Source organism: Triticum aestivum, chromosome 5D (genome assembly GCF_018294505.1).
Source record: "Triticum aestivum cultivar Chinese Spring chromosome 5D, IWGSC CS RefSeq v2.1, whole genome shotgun sequence".
Lineage (NCBI taxonomy): Eukaryota > Viridiplantae > Streptophyta > Magnoliopsida > Poales > Poaceae > Triticum > Triticum aestivum.
The window spans coordinates 536584184-536607034 of record NC_057808.1 but is presented as its reverse complement, the minus strand read 5'-3'; the positions used below and the strand labels follow the sequence as shown (position 1 = coordinate 536607034).

At 46.8% G+C, this 22851-nt stretch overlaps 1 protein-coding gene and 1 long non-coding RNA gene across 2 annotated transcripts; both read left to right on the top strand.

Moving 5' to 3' along the window:
* The first annotated feature begins 11273 nt into the window (after positions 1 to 11273).
* On the top strand, positions 11274 to 16368 carry LOC123123591 (uncharacterized). The gene is made up of 7 exons (XM_044544125.1): positions 11274 to 11668; positions 12567 to 12758; positions 12873 to 13145; positions 13721 to 13823; positions 14281 to 14399; positions 14983 to 15138; positions 15675 to 16368. The coding sequence occupies exons 1-7, from the start codon at positions 11363 to 11365 to the stop codon at positions 16266 to 16268; spliced, it is 1743 nt and encodes a 580-aa protein (XP_044400060.1). The 5' UTR covers positions 11274 to 11362; the 3' UTR covers positions 16269 to 16368.
* Positions 16369 to 16767: 399 nt separating this feature from the next.
* On the top strand, positions 16768 to 17546 carry LOC123126059 (uncharacterized). The gene is made up of 2 exons (XR_006461547.1): positions 16768 to 17212; positions 17288 to 17546. It is a non-coding gene; the product is annotated as an uncharacterized lncRNA (long non-coding RNA).
* Positions 17547 to 22851: the final 5305 nt, after the last annotated feature.

Here is a 22851-nt window from a genome sequence, read left to right as displayed (position 1 = left end):
TGTAGTTAATTTAGTTGTTGTAATTTAGTTGTATTAATTTAGATGTGTAATTTAGATTTTTTTTTGGTGATATTATTGTTGAATATGCAAATGTTTGTATGTTCATATGCAAAGAATATGTCAATTTTTTCATAGAATTTTTATGATTTTTTCTGTTGTAATTTTGTTCATAGAATTTTTATGATTTTTTCTGTTGTAATTTTGTTCATAGAATTTTTATGATTTTTTTTGTTCATAGAATTTTCTTTGTCAATTTATGTATACGTTCATATTGTGTATGTATAGGAAAATTGTGTATGATCAAAGTCATTTATGTATATGTTCATATTTAGAAGAAAAAGAAGGAGAGAAAAAAGGAAAAGAAGAAGAGGAAGAAGGAGAAGAAGAAGAAGAAGAATAAGAAGAAGAGGAGAGGAAGAAGTGGAGAAATAAATAAGAAGATGAAAAAGAAGAAAAAAAAAGATGAGAAGAAGAAGGAATAGAGGAGAAGAAGAAATAGAATAATATATTATTCTATTATTCTATTTCTTCTTCTTCTCCTCTTTTATTTTCTTCGATCTCCTCCTCTATTACTTTCTTCTTCTCCTCTTTTTTTTCTTCTTCTTCCTCTTCTTATTTTTTAATTGGGTATGTCGTTGTTGATATACCCCCCCCCCCTCCCAGATAACTTTTAGTAAGACTACTTAGAAAGTGTTTAATAGAATTAGTTAGAAAAATAATAGAACTAGTTAAACTAGTTCATTTTTAGTAAGTACTACTTTATTCTATTTATAGTAAGTGCTTAGTAGTTGAACTAGTTGATTTAATAAAACTAGTTTATTTTACTATAGAAGTAGTTTATTTTTAACAAGAAATTTAATAGAACTAGTTTATTTTTTTAGTTAAAGCAATTATTCCCTCATCGACGTCGACGATGCCTATCCCGCATCCTCGTCGTCGACTCGATGGAGGAGGCCGGCTTGATCAGAGCGGCCATGTCCGGGACTGGGCTCCACCGGGCTGGTTTTGGGAGGTGCTACCTTCCGGGGGGCGTAGGTTGGTGAGGAGCCAGCCCGTCGTTGACCCGATCATTGTTTGGTGGCGGTCGCGTGGGTCAGTGACGGTGCCGAGACTTCCGGACACCGCGGAGGTGGTACGTCACCGTGTCAGCGAGGAGGACGAGCACGTCCGTCGCTACATGGTTGCGTTGGAGGGCAGGTTCGACAATACCTGGCAGGTTCTTCAGGGATCTCACTGGAGCTATGATCATGTGATGGTTCCTTCTCTTTGGGTGTCCACCGCCCGCGCCGATACCCGTCGGGCGCTACGGTTCTAGCTGTACTAGCGATGCTATATGTATGATAGTATTCGAGGTGTATTAGTGATAATATTCGACGATGTACGCCTTGCATAGTGCTCTCCTATTTTAGCATTCAAAGTAGGAGTAGTTTTCCAATTTGAGCATTCAATAAGCAAAATCAAATCGCAAAATAAAGTAGTATTCAAATTAGGATGCATTCAATTATAAGCAAAACTACATCATCATCTCCATTTGTTCGCAGAGGTGGTACGTCCGTAGCATTATAAACAAAATCCCTATAAGCTACATCTGCGAAAACAAAACAATTTGGTGTAATGCACTCGGGAACGAAAGGAGGAGCTACCATCACCGACGGTCGCAAATGTCAGAGAGGAATCAGTGAGGGAGAGTTCCACCATATATATATGAGAGGACAAAGAATCCCGACTGTTGTCGTGGGGGTCGCTTCTCCTTCATTCCCGTATGCTAGACATTTTGGTGTAATGCACTCGAGGATGAAAGGAGGAGCGACCATCACCAACGGTCGAATGTATACACCACGTGAGCTTATCCCATGCCATGCAAGACGCTACGTCTTGGAGAGGATGGGTTTTGAAGACCATGAAAGTATGGAAACAAAGAAAATTCACCTAAGGACCCATTATGATATAGATTTTGAAGTAAATCTGTATAATTCTGACAGCGTAACCCATTTTGGTTGCAAAAATCGGGAAGCATTTTGCAAGATGTATGGTTTTGATGAGGGTATGCTTGTCACCATGGATCTTGGTGATCCTGACATCGAGCAAGACAATATGGACATTTGGGTCCTTGTTGATACGCCTCCAATTATACCACTATGTGAGTTTCTCAAACATAGTTATTAGCTAATTTATATTGTTCATTTCAAAATAGTTGACAGCTTATTTCCATTGACAGCTTATTTTGATTGTTCAAACAATGTGCGGAACATGGTAGACAGAACCTACTACACCGATGGCTCTGAGTTAACTTATAAGGAGAAAACTCATCTGGTCGGATTTTGTACTGATCTTGAGAATTACAATATCTATTGTAAAGCTCCTCCACATTATGGTCAATACGTGCCACTAGTGCACGTGTTGAACTACGGTAACTACTATGGAGATACCCTGGTAAGATTTTTTACTATTACGACATTCGTGCATCTTTTGCATACTTCTAAAACTAGTACATCATTGCTAGCTATGAAGTTATTACTATGTTTTTCAACAGATAATCCCAGAGGATTGTGTGCCTCATCTGATGTATCTGAGTGGTTGCCTTGATGTTTCGAACATACGTCCAGGTCATCCTACGAATCTGAACTGTCCATACCGGATTTCTCAAAGAAGTAGACATGAAAATCAAGGAATGGAAAAAATGTATGGACAGTCGTAAGGAGGTTCTTGGAAGCAAAAGGAAGCGAAGCGCAAGAATTGGAGACAGGATGATCTCCATTCTTCATAATGGAGAGTCAGGGTCTATATTGCTTTATGCCACTTTACCTTAAAGAGGATATTTAGGTCCTACCTAATACTGATGATCATGTGCCTAGAACAATTAAGTAGGGTTGGTTCGATGACTATGAGGATGATGATCGTATGACTTGTTATTAATAACGAGTAGAAGTTGTATGATGATGATTAGTAGGACTTGTTATTATGATGATGCATGATGCGGGCATGAAGAGTTATTATATATCAGTGGGTGAAATGAACATGGATTGGATTGACGTGAAGGCAACAAGCATGTGGTGCATGTCGAAAGTAGTACTAATCCAAACTTGATTAAGTTAGGATTAATATTACTTTCGACATGCACCACATGTTGCCTTCACTTTAATCTAAGCCATGTTTAGGCATAGCAGTAGCGTTGGTAAACCAAGTACGGAAATAAGAGAGGACACTTCTCTCTGTTAGCTAGCTTACACACCCTAAATTACCCCCTAAACCACCCCTTTTCAGAAAAAACAAAAACCTCAGCTCCTGCCACCTGCTGACGCGTGGATGCCTATTGGTCCCGGTTGGTGCCACCAACTGGAACTAAAGGCTCTCCTGCCTAGGCTTGCTGCACCGGCCACATGGAGGCCCATCTGTCCCGGTTTGTGTAAGAACCGGGACTAAAGGCTTAGGGCATTAGTAACGACCCTTTAGTGCCGGTTCAAAAACCGGGACAGAAGGGCCTTACGAACTAGGACAATAGGCCCTTTTTCTACTAGTGCATGCGAGCAATTCAAGAGGAATTGGCGGGATTCTTTCTCGACCATGTCATCAATAAAGCCGGAGAATACCATGTGGAACTTGAGTTCAGATGTTAGGGTACTGTAAGAGATCTTACATTGTATGTATATATATATATGTATGTATGTATGTATGTATGTATGTATGTATGTAGCTAGCCAGTAGCGTCGGATAGATATACGGAAACTTGTTGTTCGACCAATCTCTCGGGGAAGGAGAGGTCGATCACTTCTCTCTGTATATGTTCACGACGATCTTCTATACTTAATGGTTTCCTTCATTTGCTTACTAGCTAGCGTGTCGAGTCCTCTCTATACGTATAGTACGTAGCGTCGACCCAAGCACGGAGATAAGAGAGGACACTTCTCTCTATTAGCTACCTAACACAATATATGAAACCCCTAAATTAACCCTACAAACCCCCCCCCCCCCACAAAACCCCCAACCCCCCTCCCCCTTTAGAAAAAAAACAAAAACCCTAGCCCCTGAACTGCTGACGCGTGGACGCTTATTGGTCCCGGTTGGTGCTACCAACCGGGACAAAAGGCCCCCTTGCCTGGGCAAGCCGCAACGGCCACGTGGAGCCCCATCTGTCCCGGTTTGTATAAGAACCGGGAATAAAGGTATTGGGCTTTAGTACCGACCCTTTAGTCCCGGTTCCCGAACCGGGACAAATGGGCCTTTTTCTACTAGTGTATTGGGCCCTTCCTAGGATGTCTTCGTGTTGCGTTCCATAGCCCTTCGCGAGACATTTCCCCCTACTTTAGTCTTTGCTTGACTACAAGCGAATGCTCGAGGGAAATGAGCCCGCAAGGGAATGAGGTCCTCCCAGGTTGGCAGGGATGCTAGGAACTCTGACTGGTGAACCATGCCTTGTTCCACTTGAGAATGTCCACGCTGAACTTACCACCCCTGTTGCACCGCAATTAGAACTTGCAAAGGTGCAGGTCTTCATTAAGAACCGGAAGCTCTGGCATTACTTCAGTTGATAGAGGCAAGCCGGCATGGAGTTGCAACACGTGGATCACTGGGTGAATCTTGGCATGTTTCGACAGCGCCAGTTTGTATGCCAACTAATCGACACGTTGGAGCACCTGAAATGGACCAAAGAAATGAAATGCTTGTTTTTGGCATAGGGTTGTGTCTTCAAGTACACCAATCACCCATTGCAAACACCCTCTAAGAACACTTGAGGTCGACCTTGTGTTGTTGACTAGCACGATTTAAAGTGTTGCTGGAGTAGCGCGACCATTGTACCTCTGTCTTTTGTCCATGCATGCCACGAGATTGGTAACTACCACATCCACACATTGTTATCTTGTTGATGCCAAAGAACTGAGTTTTGTGCCCATACAATAATTCAAACGGTGTGGGTTTGAGGGTAGAATGGTAGGAGGTCTTGTACCAAAATTTGGCCAACAAGAGCCACTCCATCCACCTCAATGGGCAATTATGCACAAAATAACGCAGATAGATCTCCATGCACTGATTGACACGCTTTGCCGTGCCATCCATTTGCAGGTGCTGAGCTGAGGAGATATTGAGAGTGGTATGCGCTATTGCCCCCCACACACATACCACATGAGGGGCAAAAGAGTCTTTTCAGGTGTCATTTAGGCTCAAAATGGACGGAAATGTCATATAGGGAATAAAATATAGAACTTGTGTCAAATAGGGAAGAAAAACTTTTCCAGTGTCAAATAAGGAAGCAGATTTTAAGATAGTGTCAAATAAGGAATTTTCTCAAGTATCAACTATCAATCACCTCAAAAAAGTATTAACTATCAAGGACTAATATGATAACAGCTCAACAAGCATTGGTATTAGTCAGTCCATCCTCACGGGCCTGCACTGGTCTACACCAGTCACCATTCCATCCCAAACAAGCCAAGAAAAGATAATGCCATCGCTTCCTCGAGATGGAATAAGAGTTGGTGTAGATGACAACCTAAATAAGAGCAATGATCATCTGAGAAAGAAGTGCCATGAGGTGAAATTGCAAATTAACAAAGAGGGAATGCTGACAATTTGAACGAATCAATGAAAGTTGTAATTCCTTTGATCCATTGTTAATTCCCGATGCCTTCTATGCTCACCCTATCCAATTCAAATATTTATTGTATGACACAACAAATAATGCACACAGAAGATCGGATAATTCTAAGACAAAGAAGTACAACACAAAACATGTTATTCTTCTTTTGCTTGCGAAATCCTAGCTTGCTCCTTATAAAAGACTTGGTGGTAGCATTGATATGAATGAAAGATCCTTCAGTAGGTGAACATCTAAGCATCCTTTATGAGCTTGGTCTATCAAATTCAAATCCGGCATGTGCAGATATGCACTAAAATCCAGACTATGCGGATACACACTACTGACAAAAATCTTATAGGTGGGCTCAATTAGTGGTGGGCATGGATAGGTACCCATCACTGCTATTTAGAAAGGTAGCAGTGGTGGGTAAGAAAAGGTCGTCGGAGACTACTATGTGGACAACAATGGTGGGCAAAACTGACCACCCACCACTCATAAACTTTTACAAATTTACTCATGGAATAAAAGCAGCAGTCGCGGGCAACAAACTCGTGCACGCCACTGGTTTGTCATGCACCAGTAGCGGGCAAAAATCTTTTAGGCAACCCGCACCAAAAATTTCTAAAAGTTAGCGGTGGCGGGCATATTGAACTGCCCACCACACATATCTTAAGTAAAAAAATATCCTTGAAAAAATCATGTTTACTAAACCCATCATAGTATCAAGTTTTAGCATGGGACTTCTATTGGTTTGTATTAAACATAGAAAAAGTTTCATCCATTGCGGAGCTTGTTTGCACACTTTGTTGAACAGAAGATTGTTTTGCCATTTTTAGTGTCCAGAAAATTAGTTAATGCTTCAAAACTATGATACCAATGGTGTGTATTAATCATAGAAAAAGTTTGAAGTTGAAATGATGTAAAATATAGAAGGCGGTGGTTTCCATTCAAAAACCTCGAACTTTGCCGGATAGTGTTCGGTTTGTACACGAAGTGCATCTAGTTTTGTCACAATTCTCTAAAATTTTACAACATCCTACAAGGGTCCTATGAATACACAATGTCAAGTTTCATCTATTTCCGAGCTCGTTTGCATGTTATGTTGAACTAAAGAGCGTTTTGCCATGTTTAATGGTCGGAGAAAACAGTTAATGCTTAAAAATACAAAAGCAACTCAAAAACCTTCAAAAAATTGAGCATGAAACTTCCAATGGTGTGTATATTTGAGCATAAAAAGGTTTGAAGTTGAAATGTTGTAAAATTAAGTTGTGTGTGGTAGGCGGCGGTTTTGGTTTGAAACTGTGATACTTCGTTAGAGAGTGCTCACTTTGTACAAGAAGTGCATCAAATTTTTGTCGTAATGCTCTCAAATTTTACCACACCCTACATGGGTCCTATGAAGACATCATGCGAAGTTTTATCCATTTACAAGATCATTTACACATTATTTGGTACCAAAGAGCATTTTGCCCTTTTTAGTGGCCGAAAAATTAGTAAATGCTTTGATAATAGCAAACCAACTCAATAAAGTGGCCAAATTTGAGCATGTGACATCCAAAGGTGTGTATTAATCATAGAAAAAGTTTAAATTTGAAATGGTGTAAAAAATGGAGTTGTGTGTGGAATGCGGCAGTTTCCGTTCAAAACCTCGACACTTTGTCGGAGAGTGTTCGGTTTGTATAAGAAGTGCATCTAGTTTCTGCCTTAATGCTCTCAAATTTTTACCACACTCTACACGGGTCCTATGAAGACATCATACTAATTTTTATCCATTTCTGATCTTGTTTACATGTTATTTGATACAAAAGATCATTTTGCCCTTTTTAGTGGCTGAAAAATCAGTTAATGCATGGGCAATAGCAAACCAACTCAATAAAGAGCTCAAGTTTGAGCATGGGACTTCCAAAGGTGTGTGTTGATCATAGAAAAAGTTTAAATTTGAAATGATGTAAAAAATGGAGTTGTGTGTGGAAGGCGGCGGTTACCGTTCGAAACTCCGGCACTTTGCCGGAGAGTGTTCGGTCTGTACATGATGTGCATCTAATTTTTATTGTAACGCTCTCAAATTGTTACCACACCCTACAGGAGCCTATAAACACAACATGCCAAGTTTCGTCCATTTTCGAGCTCATTTGCATGTTATGTTCAACCGAAGAGCTTTTTGCCCTTTTTGTGACCGAAAATTTAGGTGATGCTTAAAATTATGAAACTAACTCAAAAAGACCCCTACACATCCAGGCGGATAGCCCGATCACTTACTAGTCACAAAAATCGTGACTTAGGCGGGCTCTTCAAACTAGCCCTATACGTTCGGGCTAGCCAGCACCTCTCATATTCAATCCATATTTGGGCACACCCGTGCGCGTTCGCCATGCCGGACTGACGGCTGGGTCCCACGTGGAATCAGTCGCAAACAAATGGTCTGACATTCGTCCCTTCCAATTTTGAGTAGGGCGGTGAGGACTCATTGAGGGCACCGTGTGGCGCCGCTCTGGCGTGACGCCCGATGACTAAAGCCCAACTATTTAAGCCAGATGGGAACCGCAACCCTAGCCGCACCCCATTCCCTCCCCTCCACGCCGCCACCCACCCATCTCCCGTGTCCGCCATTATCTGCTAGCCATGGTCCACGAGAAGATCACCAACTATGCCATGCTCACACCGGAGCGCCGGCTGCAGCTGCTTGAGAAGATCTGAGCTAAGCGCGAAGTTCGGATCACAGCCGTCATGCCTCCAGACTCATTGGAGCAAGGGAGGAGGAGGGAGGGAGGAGGGGAGGAGCAGGAGGAGGAGGGAAGGAGGAGGGGAGGAGCAGGAGGAGGAGACTAAAATGGCCAGAGGCAGAGGTGGAGCAAAATGTGGCAATGGAGGTCGCACAGCCGGTGGAGGACACGACAGATATCGACGCGGATCCGACACCTCCTGCTCTGGGCTTCGGCATGCCCGAGGCGTTGGCAGTGTACGAGCTGTCCCAGGCGACGGAGTCGGCGGAGCAGGTGGCCATCCTCGCCTCCATCCAGTCAGAGGCAGAGGTGGAGGCGAACTGCCGCTTCCTTCGCTAGCGGAACACGGAGATTGACGAGCTGTTTGCCGATTTGGATGCGGAGGCGGAGGAGGAGCCACAACAGTCGTAGGAGTCAGAGTTGAGGCTGTTGCCCATGTATCCGGGATCCTGCACGGAGATCGTGGACATCTTCGATGACGATGAGTAGTGTAGGCTAGCTTAGTGATCTAAGTAGTACATATGTTTTTTTTGCATGTGTTTGTATGGATCTAAAATATGAGTATTCGGATGCAGAGAATGAAAAATAAGGGTTGTCCATTCACTGCCGGCGAACACGCCCGGACATGTCCGCAGGCATTTTAGGGCTCGAATTTGGTGTCCGCGGTTGTTTTAGATGCTCTTAGATCTTTCATAGTGTTTGAGTCACAAGGTTTTGCCCTTCTTCAGAATCGCATGCATCAGGCGCTACCATTAATGTGGTTAGGATCAGTGCCGGAGCATGAACCAAATAATAAGGGGGGCAAATGGGTGTATGACATAGAAAAGGCTAGGGGTGATCAAAACGCCAGATCATTAGTAGGGCGATTAGCAGATAGATAAGCATATTTGAAGAGAAAAAATCCTCTAGGAAGAGGGGGAGGCAAGGCCAGGAATTGTCAGGGAAGACTTGTGTGAGATCTCACATCACGTGAGATCAACCCAAAAAATACATACTTGTACATTTTGAGAAAATCTAAAATTATTTGACAACATCCACATGGGGTATGTCTAAAACTTCGGAAAAAAATCAGCTCAAAACTCGACGTAGATTTGATGATTTAAAAAAGACAAATTCAAATTTGAATAGTGGCAGCATTGGATGAATAGTACTTTGACACTATTCACATATAATTTGTCTTTTTTGTTTCTATTAATGTAGGTCAAATTACGAGCTGAAACATTTTGAGGTTGAACATCAACCATTGATGTGTGTCTACATTTTTTTTTGAGAATCTTATGTAGATTTATTAAAAAAAAATCGATTTCACTGATCTCACCTAATATAAGATCTCACCCAAATCTCTTAGGAATTGTCCTGCTGACGCTCCGCACTGGTTACGATAAAGATCTCCCATGTGTTTAGACTGTTTGGGCGTCAACCACACAAATTTTTTGACTTTTTTTTCAAGAAAGATTTTCTTTTCTTTTCTTTGCGAATGTTGAAAGCAAGATTTTGACTCTGGCTACGCCACGAGTTGCCTACACATTGTCGTTGGAGAGCTGCTGGCCGAGGATTTTTTTTTATTCTTTGTTATTATTGGAACTAAATCCAACCAAAGTTCGAAAAAAAGAAAAACTTAATCCAACCAGTTTCTTTGAAAATCGTTTTCGATCTGGCCGTCCGTGGCTCAATCCAACGGCTCGCTCGGCGTAGGCCCACCGGCATGAGGAAAACCTAAACCGCACGTGGACCAGCAAGGACTGCAAGTGGGCCCGCTTGCCAACAACCGGCCCTATCGCCCGCATCTCTCCACGAGGGCGCAGCAGTTTACCTGCAGCAGAGCAGGCGTCACGCCCGGACCGCGCGTGAGCTTCCCCCACCGCCATGTGGGTCCCGCGGCCTTCGGGCCCACGTGTCGGTTGTGGGCTATGATATTTGGGCGAGGGGAAAACACGGTTGGGTTTGGGCTCCGAGCAATCATGGTCTGCGACCCTGTCGTCGGGTGGAGCTGACCAATTGGCGCCTCCATGTGACGTCCACGCTGTCCTCCCGGGCCCACCACCTTCCATGACTATCCAGATTTCCATGTTCCAGAGAGCTCACTGCTGTGCCGCGTCAAGATTACAAGTTTTGTTGAGGGCTTTTTCTCAAATGTGTACATACTTACTTCGTGCCAATGGTTTCCATGTTCCAGAGAGCTCATTGCTTCGGCCAACAGTTTTTTCTTTCTTTCTTTTTTCTACCTAAGAAATAGTTTTCTCTTCTCTTCCTTCTTAGAGAGAGGCCCGGGAGACATATTTGGGAAACTTTGGAACGTCGAAGTAAACCACAAGAGGGACGGTTAGACACACATGGTTGATGGTCGAAAACATTGTTCGAGCCTCACTAGATGAATCATGTCGAGGGACGCCTCTATGAGGGTCCTTGGTTGTTCCTTGGGTTTGTGCTTCGGTCAAACCCTGTCATCAGACGTCGTGCCTCGATGTTATGTCGCCGTGTCTGCTTGTTCCTTGGGTTATGGTGCCTCATATGTTCTAACATTTGGCAACAATGTATGCATATCATATTCATTACGCTGGTCTCTTTCGTTAAACACCCAGTTGCATGGCCCTTTTAGGATATTTGGCATGTTTGGACCATAATCCATCTTTTCCGCTCACCGCTTCAAACCAATGAAGAACTCACCGTCGCATACAAGCGAAGGTAAACGAGCCCATGAGTTTTTTTTGTTTGAGCTGTGAGCCTATTACTTTATACAAAATGTTGCGATAACATCAAAAAAGCGTGATGAGCGATAATTTTAACAGTAAACCAAACGCAGGCCATATATTGTAAATTCGATGAAGCAAGGGAAATTCGGCATATGCTGTTACTATTTTGCTAGTTGGAATTGTATATATTTTTTCAAAATTTCATGGGATCCGCAAGGCAAGTCTCCCTCACTTGCAAGCCACTGCAACTTTTTCAAATCCACCCCTCTACAAAGCCAAGCTTCACTCTTCCCCCGTCTTCGTCGCCACTTCAATTCTTCAACGCCTCCAGCCGGCCGCGATCGCCCAAATCCCGCCGGCCACAGATCCCGATGCCCGCCGCCGTGGCCGCCGCGGCGGCGGTCGCAGCCTCGGGCGGCGCGCTCCTAGTATACCTGCTCATCACCACCTGCCGGCCGCCGGGCGCCGAGGGGCCGGCGTCGCCGGGGGAGGAGGCGCCGCTGCTGACGTCGCGGCCTGAGGACGGCGAGGGGCCGTGGCCGCACAGCCCTCCGGTCTCGTGCTGCGAGGCCGCTGCGGTGGCCGCGCGCACGGCGCGCCGCGCGTGGGAGCTCACCGTCGGCCGGTGGGGCCTCCACGGCCTCGCCTTCGGGATCAAGCGCCACATGAAGCGCCAGGTCAGTGTGAACGCTTTTTTTGTCCCCTTCTTCCCCTTGCTTCCGTAGCCAGTCTCTGCGTGACAGCACTACGCTTGTGCTCCGTGTCCGTGTTCGTGCGCCTGCTTGCTCTGCTTTTGTGCTTAACTAAAGGAAGGACCTTTTCTACCAATGGCTGAAGCCTGAAGGTAAGTGATCGATGATGAAGCTCCAATGCTAGCAGTGGGCGAAACGTGGTGCTAAGATTGGCGAGGTGTTCGGCTAGCTACTTGTCAGCAGATTGTTCTAATAGACGAATTCAGTATAGTGTTTTTGCCTTTTCATTCTGTACGTATGTGCTGAAAAATTTGCTGCGAAGGCAAGATTTCTGACCATTCTAAAATTTGACTTGAGTTGACTTGCAAGGAAGGTTTGAATTTACTGTTTCCCATCCCGAGAAACCAATGCTTTGATTTTAGTCAATATCTTGAATTGGTTCACCTCCTAGAGTGGATTGGTATCCTGGTAATTTCCGGTTATTTTTGTTTGAGGGACCTGTGTCCGATCACAGTGATGTGCTTACTTGGGCTTCAGTTAAGATCATTTCGGTTAGCATTGTTAATTTTCATGGATCTGTGAGATCCGATTCATCAGTTTCCTAGCTACATTACTTGTATAGCAAATGGTATGAAGGGCCGGCATAGAATGGTGGTTCAAAAGGGAAGAATCAGAAGTTGCAGATATTAGCAAGAGATGTTTCTAATTGTACTTTACAACCGCTCCAATCAGCATAAGTTTAGCATTTTCTTTTGATTGCATGAAGTGTGGCCACATAAGCAAAGTATTACCGTCGTGCTTCTGTATTGCTCTCTTGAACACATTGCGTGTGCAATGGACGAAACATGTGGTGATTATTGTTTTATTCTTTTCGTGTGCCCAGGGTAATTTGCAGCATGAGTATCGTGGAAGTGACTGCCTTCAACTAAAAGGTCACGATGCACATACTGAAGTAGCTTATCTTCTTGAGCACTTGAAGCTTTGCATGTTCTACTCAAAGAATAGGTTTTCTGAATTTCTCAAGTTTGGTGGGTACAGTCAAGAGGACGTTCTCATCCACAAGTCTAGGGCGAGGGTGAGTAAGTATCACTATATTCTTCTTATCTCGTGCTTTAAGGTACTCTGCTTCTGTATTTCTGTGTAATGGCCCCCATATTTTGACTCATTCTTGACTCCTCACTTCATGCAGCTTATGCAGCCTTCCTTCGTACTTGTGCGTGACCAAAAAGCCAAGTGTTTTCTGCTTTTCATCCGTGGTGCTATCAGTCCTAGGGAGCGCCTGACAGCAGCAAGTTCTGTAGAAGTTCCTTTCCACCATATAGTTCTGAATGAAGGACAGATTGACAATGTAATCTTAGGGTATGCACATTGTGGAATGCTTGCTGCAGCTCGCTGGATCTCTAACCTTGTCATGCCCCCTCTGCGCAATGCAGTACGAGAATTTCCTGACTACCAAATAAAGGTAATTTTCATCAAGTTCGTATTTTGTTTACCTTCCTGATGAATTTATCGATTTGTGAGTTTTAGCAATTGGCGGTTGATGCACAATAAGGACAATTAAGTTTATAAGCTTGTCTAAACTGTGGGACAATTTGTTAAGTTTACTGATTTGACCATGTGCTATGAAGTACAATAGTACCGATAAGCCTTGATCTTGCAGTAAGCTGCTTGATATTTATACCGTTCCGATTTCAGCATTTATAGTTGAACTATTGAGGTCAGAGTCTACTTGTCTGGTAGCACTGCTCGACAAAGCTACAGTTTATATGATCTATGCTGTGTGCACTACGCATTTTAGTGTCGTTATGCTTTTAGTATAACTTAGTGTACATATACATTGATGTGCGCCTCCTAAGTTGATTCATCCAGTGCTGCTTGTTTTACTCCTGTGCAGAAAACCAGAAAGAATAAGGTTTTGATTAAATTAATATGACTGGAACACCTTAGCAGCATGTAACAAATTTCTCTGCCTCTGCCACACCATGTTTACATGTCCAAAATGATCCAATCCAATACATTATGTACCTTTTGCACTAGGTCATCGGGCACTCAATGGGAGCAGGTATTGGGGCAATTCTGACATATATTCTTCGTGAGCATTATGATTTTACATCATGCACGTGTCTAGCCTTTGGTCCTGGTAAGTGATTCTACATGCTTTTTATCCTGTTGAAAGCATGATACATATCTTTTTGCTTATCATTGCATTCACAGATGCCTGAGCATTTCAGATCCTGTTTGCCTTTAAGATAATCAGATGTTTCCTTTGATATTGCGTATGCCAAGTTGTAACTTTTAGCCCTTTTGATGTTTCTTAAATGGTTATAAAGTTAGTAGTCACATAACCATTCCGTGCATGCTACATGTTTGGCAGAAAAACAAGAAAATACCATTACTTCAGTGTGACATTAGGCACATAGCAGATATAACAAAGATATATTTATGCCTTGAGCAATTTAATTGCTGACCACAAATTTATTTCAATCGCAGTTGACTTGTGAGATTATTCTATCATGTATGCTGAGAATTGATATCAGTATATTGTGTTTGTAAAGAAACAATTTCAGAACTCTGAAGTACTTTTTCTTCCTACTTAGCTGCCTGTATGACATGGGAGCTGGCAGAATCAGGGAAAGATTTTATCACTTCTCTTGTCAACAGAGATGATGTGGTGCCAGCACTTTCGAAAGTTGCTATGGAGAGCTTGCGATCTGAGGTATTCTGATGGCCACTGTGCTTTACTGCAACATCGTAAAAAGAGTTTAAACTGAACCTTCACAGCGTGGAGTTCTTTTGCAGTTGACACGAAAACACTGAAGTACTTGGCAAGTAATGCATTATTATCCCGTATATACTGCCTAGGTTTCAAAATATAGGGCATATTTTGACTGTTCAATTTTGGACTTGACCATAAATTAAATTATCTTGCATTATTTTTATTTGTATAATATTTAAAATCATTAGAAAGTGCTTTTGAATACGTATCTGAGCGTGTCAATTTTTGTAACATAGCACACATATTGCTGGACCAACTGTTGGTCAAAGCATGGATTTAGACACTCAAATATTCCTTATATCTTAAAACAGAGGGAGTATTGCGTTGAGCTTTCCTTTTTTTCCCTTAAAATTGTAAATCGTACCCTTTGATATTCTGACCTTTCTTCTGTGAACCTGATATGGGAAAAGATAGCATTTACATCGTAAGTCGATGATGTTTATTTTATGAATAATGACATTATATTGTATTCCCCACAAAATTTTATGTGATGACCGAATTGCTGCTTGTCTTACTACTGCAGGTAATGGTATCATCAAAGCTGGATGATCCGCAGGATGAAGCTCACCTTGGTTTATTCGCGAAAATAAGTCAGCGTGTAGCTTTTGCAAAGTCTCACATGCTGTCCATCTCTCATTCAACGGGAAAGACTGCAGATCCTGACTCTAGCATTTCTGAGGTAATATAAATTGCTGCTGTTTCTAGATGTGAACTTTACTGTCGGAAATTAACAAATCCAATGATATTTCCACAAGTTAAATTAGGAGGGAAAAAAACTCTTAAGCAACGTTGGTAGTGTATCAGTTTGATAAACCAGTGGCCACTATACTACTAACGGTCGGGATCCATCCACTGGTTCGTTCTGGTATCCAGTCCCAATCAGCACCAATATCACTAGCAAAAGTGGGCCTGAAATCCTGCTGTTATTTATTTAGTAGTTGGTACAATTAGTGCCAATGCTTATCCTTTAGGTGACGACGCATGCTTTACAAATACGTGTTCATTCCTCAATAAAATAATATGCCACCATGCACATTTCTGGTCCAGTCCGAGTAACATCAGGATTCAGGAGCTCCTGCTTCCCTAAGGTAAACTAGCAAAGGGCACTTACAAGGCTACAAACCTCACAGTTTTTCTTATATTAATCAGTTGGTGCTAGTGTGTACATAGAGAATATGGGTGTTTTTTTAACAGTTTGCTCCTTCTGTCATGCAGCCTTTACTGAAAGAAGCAGTAGAAATCACACAGCCTGAAGAAAATGGGCTGAAAATTGACTGTATCCATGAAGCATATTTCGTGGCAAATCCAGAACAGGACCTTTCAGCCGTATCTGTCGATGCTTCTGCAGAACGGGTCATACTAGTTAACAATGATGGTGATGTCAGTGTCAAGTCTGCTGCTGGGTCGGCAGTATCTGCATCACAAGGGGATGTTGAAAGCAATGCAACATTGGACAGCGAGCAAGCGTCGTCGACAGCAAAGGAAGAAGCGTCCCAGAATCTGAACGGTAGCGGTAAAGAAAAACAGAAAGAATCTCCCTCCGCCCCCGCACTGCGCCAACTTTTCCCTCCCGGGAGAATTATTCATATGGTCGCGCAGCCCTCACCGGACCCGAATCCTGGAGAAGGCACCAGCAGCAAGGAGGCCATCAGTATATATGAAACGCCAAGAGATTTGTATGGCAGAATAAGGCTCGCGCCAAATATGATAGACGAGCATTACATGCCTAGTTACATAAGTACAATGGAGTTATTGTTGGAACAGCTTCAGAGCGATAACATTGTAAGTAGAGCATCAGACGATTTGTGAAATTGTTGTACAACTCGGTCATGGTTATATCCAATTCTTTTATATCAATCAAAATATGGCCTCGATGAACAACTGGTCTAAGAATAATCCTGATCTCTCATACAATTGCTACTTCCTCTTCTTTTTTCAACTAAATAAATTTAGCCTGTCAAAGTTGAGCCTCCTCATGCCTGCGCTGCAACTGCGAATCCATGAGGGGGCAAAGCCTCATCCCCTCTAGACTCCGTCGGCCAGCCCGTGGATTCGCCTCCCCTCTGTCCGCCGCTCTGGCGGCGGGTGGTGGGAAGGGGAATCCCGGCATCTCGGCTGCTAATAGTTTAGGTTAAGGTTGTTTTAGTTCTCATAGGGATGGTGCTTCATTTTCGAGCTGGTCTTCCAGGCTCTGAATTAGAGCAATGCATATATGACATCTATCCACAGCAAGGAATGACTCTTCAGCGTTCTGCTCTTCGTTAGCTCGGTTTATTCTCCGGCAATGCTTCTGCAACTTGGCAAGGCATCCAACACGGTCTTGAACTTGTGAGAAAGGGCTGATCTGGCAAGTTAGCAAATGGCAACGACGAAAAATATTCGCATCTCGCGAGATAGATGGCTTCCGAGGGAGCATGATTGGAAGCCCATCACATCACATGGTACCTGCAGACTGCGCCTTGCGGCGGACTATCTGGACGAGCGTGGTTCCAGGCGGATGCATGGACCCCCTACGACAACACTTTTTTCCGGTTGACTTCAACACCATCACCAGTATCTAGACGTCCCTGCCTGTCCTCGATGATATCCTCGCATGGGCTCTGGAAAAGAACGACATGTGTACCATTTGATCGGCTTACAGCCTAATTAACCATGGACGAGCTCGGGCTTCCATCGGTATGTGCTGCGAGCATAGCACCGGATGGTCGTTGCGCCACCTGGAAGACTATATGGGGCGCCCCTGCCCCCCTAAGGTACGCATCTTCATGTGGCGGCTCGTGACTAATTATCTGGCCACTTGGTCTAACAAATTTTCTTGCCATTTGTAGCCCATTAATATTTGCCCCCTGTGCGGAATGGAACGCAAGGGCGACTTCCATGCTACGTTTAGGTGCTCTTGAGTGGTGGACTTGTGGCGTGCCATTGAGATGGATTGGTCAGTGCTAGATGTCAGTTTTGTTCACAACACAAGGCCGAAATGGTTGTTCGAGGTTCTGGAGCCGCTCTCGGACATTTAGCGTATGGTGCTGATCATGACCATGTGGCGCTCATGGCATGTCATGAACGATATTACACACGATAAGGAAGCCCCCATCCATGACTGAGGTCTCGCACAAATTCTTGCACAGCTACATCACGTCGCTCCTGTGCATTTAGCAACATCCAACAGGTGACATGGTAAAAGGGAATCCGGAAAGATGGGAGCCACCGCCTGCTGGATGGCTGAAACTCGATGTGGATGGCTCCTTTTCAGAACAGGCAGGGAACGGCGACATCGGCATGGTGCTGAGAGACTCGAACGACCGTGTCGTCATCTGTTCTCATGCGATAACGCCCTAGTAACTGAACTTGAAGCATACAAAGGAGCTGCTCTTGCCATGGAGTGGATCGACCCGCCTTTCATTCCCAAGATGGACAGCTCAGAGGCTTCTGCCATGATCACGGAGCTGGCTGTCAACAGCTCCTCTCACGCCGGTATACTCCAGGAGATTAAAGCCATCATCCATGGTGATAGGAGGTTCAGGTTCGGGCTATTATCCATGAAAGAAACCATGTTAGTCATTAGCTAGCTAGTATTGGACGCACTTGTATGAAAACAACTGTTTGGCGGCTCTGGTCTGGCCCTATTCAAGATGTAAACTCATGTGCCTTGGATCACCTGATCCTGTCCGATCAATCGACCGACCCGCACACGACACCATGATCCCGCGTCTCATTTTCAAGTAGCAGTTCGATCCACGGTGGTTAACTAGCCTCGGTCAAGTATCGTGAAAGAATCATCGGTCGCCTAGCACTGCTCTTTTTCATTTGATCATGACATCCCATGTTCCTTGAAAGGAGATGCACTACCGGAACAGGGGCCGGTGCCGACAGCCAAATTTATGCCGACGGCCACCGTCGGCCTACTCCAGGACATGCCGACAGCTGGAACCGGGCCATCGGCGTAGGGCGGCCGTCGGGCTATCCGGAGCTATGCCGACGGCCACCGTCGGCACAGGTCAGCCGTCGGCTTATCCCGAGCCCATGCCTACAGCAGCCGTCGGCATAGATGCGGGCCCGGCGGCCCCTCCCGTGACGTGCGGCTAACGGCGTCCGATCTATGCCGACGGCTTAGACAAGCGGCCGTCGGCACAGATGCGCGTGCCACGTCATCGATCCGGACCACACCGACCACCACCTATGCCGACGGCTGCCGCCGGCATAGATACCACGTCATCGATCCGCGGCGTGCCGTCCACCTGCCCCTGGCCTAGGCTATGCCGACGCCTTTGTCGTCGGCATAGTTTTTTTTTTAAAAAATTGTCTTACGTATTATTATTTAATTTACTTACATGTAGCATGTGTTAATATAAGCAAAAATACCTTACTTTTGGAATCTATACGAAGGGGTGTGCCCCCCTCACGGACGGCGCCGGCGGCCGACACCAGGAGGCGGGAAACAGCCGCATCGGGTCTATACGGAGGTGACGCTGCTCCCAAGTGTTTATATGGGATGACCTACCACAACCGTGTGGTGTTGTGGCATGTCTGAAGAGGCGGCACGCGTCTCCGGTGTGTGGCCCCCCTCACGGACGGCTCCGCCGCCGGCACATGGAGGGGGGAAACGGACGCCTCGGGTCTATACGGAGGGAATGTTGTTGTGGGTTTGGTCCGGATGTTGCTACCAGGTGTCCCTCTAGGCTGACCTAACACAACCGGGTGGAGAGGTCCACTGGTCAAAGCCCGTCCTTGGGAAGTCAAAGGGCTAGATCTCGTGGTCAACCGCTCCAGGGTTAGCCGGGACAGGGGCCCTGGGGGTGGGGGGTAGCAATGCCACCGGAGCGTCGCACCGGCCCCTCATACATGCGGGGTGGTGTTCTGGCATGTCTGAAGAGGTGGCACGAGTCTCCGGGGTGTGCCCCCCCTCACGGACGGCGCCGCCGCCGGCACCTGGAGGGGGGGGGGGGGAACGGACGCGTCGGGTCTACACGGAGGGGATGTATCTGTGGGTTTGGCCCGGATGTTGCTCCCAGGTGTCTCTCTGGGCTGACCTAACACAACCGGGATGAGAGGTCCACTGGTCAAAGCCCATCCGTGGGAAGTCAAAGGGCTAGATCTCGCGGTCAACCGCTCCAGGGTTAGGTGGGACGGGGGTCCTGGGGGTAGCAATGCCACCGGAGCGTCGCACTGGCCCCTCATACATGCGGGGTGGTGTTGTGGCATGTCTGAAGAGGTGGCACACGTCTCCGGTGTGTGGCCGCCCTCACGGACGGCTCCGCCGCCGGCACCCTAGAGGGGGGAAACGGACGCGTAGGGTCTATACGGAGGGGATGTAGTTGTGGGTTTGGCCCGGATGTTGCTCCCAGGTGTCTCTTTGGGCTGACCTAACACAACCGGGTGGAGAGGTCCACTGGTCAAAGCCCGTCCGTGGGAAGTCAAAGGGCTAGATCTCGTGGTCAACCGCTCCAGGGTTAGGCGGGACGGGGCCCTTGGGGGGTAGCAATGCCACCGGAGCGTCGTACCGGGCCCTCATACATGCCTGGTGGTGTGGTAGCATGTCTGAAGAGGCGGCACACGTCTCCGGGGTGTGGCCCCCCTCACGGACACGATGACACAGTAGTAGACTTTCTGCGGTAACGTGCGGCGTCAATATTATTAAATACTCGGAGCGCGATAAAATCATGAGTTTTTTACACGATGTGGGCACATGTGCTATAGGAATGATGGTAATTTTTCATAATTTTTGGTGATGGATAAGTATCCGAACACTTCCCTCTACGCGGATTGCCCTTCGCATGTCTACGGTTGCGTCCGGCGGCCTCCGGGGGCTAGCATGCCACCAATCTTGCGTACGCAGCCTATCACAAGTCTGAAAGTGTTGTGGCGGTTGCAAAAGCCCGACACGTGTCTCCGGGGTGTGGCCCCCTCACGGACGGCGCCGCGGCCGGCACCTGGAGGGGGGAAATGGACGCGTCGGGTCTAGACGGAGGGATGTAGCTGTGGGTCTGTCCCGGATGTTGCTCCCAGGTGTCCCTCTGGGCTGACCTAACACAATCGGATGGAGAGGTCCACTGGTCAAAGCCCGTCCGTGGGAAGTCAAAGGGCTAGATCTCGTGGTCAACCGCGCCAGGGTTAGGCGGGACGGGGGCCCTGGGGGTAGCAATGCCACCGGAGCATCGCACTGAGCCCTCATACATGCGGGGTGGTGTTGTGGCATGTCTGAAGAGACAGCACGCGTGTCCGGTGTGTGGCCCCCCTCACGCACTGCTCCGCCGCCGGCACCTGTAGGGGGGAAACGGACGCGTCGGGTCTATACGAAGGGGATGTTGTTGTGGGTTTGGCCCGGATGTTGCTCCCAGGTGTCCCTCTGGGCTGACGTAACACAACCGGGTGGAGAGGTCCACTGGTCAAAGCCCGTCTTTGGGAAGTCAAAGGGCTAGATCTCGTGGTCAACCGCTCAAGGGTTTGGCGGGACGGGGGCCCTGGGGGTAGCAATGCCACCGGAGCATCGCACCGGCCCCTCATACATGCGGGGTGGTGTTGTGGCATGTCTGAAGAGGCGGCACGCGTCTCCGGGTGTGGCCCCCCTTCACGGACAACGCCACCGCCGCCACCTGGAGGGGGGAAACGGACACGTTGGGTCTACACGGAGGGGATGTAGCTGTGGTTTGGCCTGGATGTTGCTCCCAGGTGTCTCTCTGGGCTGACCTAACACAACCGGGTGGAGAGGTCCACTGGTCAAAGCCCGTCCGTGGGAAGTCAAAGGGCTAGATCTCATGGTCAACCGCTCAAGGGTTAGGCGGGACGCGGGCCCGGGGGGTAGCAATGCCACTGGAGCATCGCACCGGACCCTCATACATGTGGGGTGGTGTTGTGGCATGTCTGAAGAGGCGGCACACGTCTCCGGGGTGTGGCCCCCCTCACGGACGGCGTCGCCGCCGGCACCTGGAGGGGGGAAACAGATGCGTTGGGTCTACACGGAGGGGATGTAGTTGTGGGTTTGGCCCGGATGTTGCTCCCAGGTGTCCCTCTGGGCTGACCTAACACAACCGGGTGGAGAGGTCTACTCGTCCAATCCCGTCCTTGATAAGTCAAAGGGCTAGATCTCGTGGTCAACCGCTCCAGGGTTAGGCGGGACGGGGGCCCTGGGGTAGCAATGCCACCGGAGCGTCGCACCGGCCCCTCATATATGCGGGGTGGTGTTGTGGCATGTCTAAAGAGGCGGCACGCGTCTCCGGGGTGTGCCCCCCTATGACAGCCTGGTTTTTGCCCTCTTTTATTTGCCTGATTTTCATTTGGATTGATTTTGAAATTTGAAGTTTTTGAATCTTTTCATATGGACTTAAACACTTGGGTACCCCTTGGCTTTCACCCAAGTGCCTCATTTCCCTCTCTAACCATCTTTTCCTCTCTGGTTCTACTCAAAATAATATTTGGAATATTTTCTTAAATGAAAAATATTCATTTCCCTCTCTTAAACCTTAGCTAGCTCAATGTGCTCCAAAGCAACCCCAATTTTTCTTCCCCACAAAAATCTGAGAAAATTCACAAATATTCTTTGAACCCTAGGGCACCTTCCTGAGCAAAAACATTTCATCACTTTTTGGAATATTTTTCCTACAGAAAATATTTTCTGTTCTGGACAGGAATGGTGGTTTCTACAGCAACTACCATTTCTCTTGCTCCAATGTGGCTGATTTTTCTTGTGCATCATCACCTTAGTAGATGATTGCTAACCTCCAAAGCCCAGCTCCCAACTCCCAGCCGTTTGACCTCAGTAACCTCTCAAAGTTACTGATCAGAAACTTACTAGGCTTGTGAAATCTTTTCTATTGCGTCTGGATCCAAACCAAAGCGTGGTAATCTTCAAAACTACCACGAACAACAAGCCAGACATGAGTTTTGGACTTAGGTCAGCCTAAGGGCAAAGTTCACGCGGTGACCATGCGTGTACACGATGCCAACCTGCGTGTCGACGCGCTCTGAGTGCCGCCGAGCGCTCTGTTTCGCGCGTGCTCGCTTCCCCGCCTGCCTAAGCGTGCCAAACCTCGCCACAATCTTCGTCCTAGCTCCCTTAACTCTCCCCTGGCACTCGCCGATGCCGGAGCTCGCCGCAGCGAGCACGGGCGCAGTCTAGCCAACGCAACAGTGCGCTCTGCACTGTGCTCGTCGTCTTCCTCTCGATCCTGTGCTCGTCCCCGTTCGCCCACAGTCCCCGCGTGAGCTGCGTCGCCTTCTCCCTCTCTCTCTGACGCCGCTCGTCGCCGGGCGCCGTGTCCAGGTGTCACCGGCGGAGCCCGATCCCCCCCTCGATGCTCGCCTATAAATGGAGCCCTCCCCAGCCTCCTCGAGCACCATCATCCACTCCCACACACTCCACAACCTCCTAGAGAACCGTAGCCCGGCCGGGCAG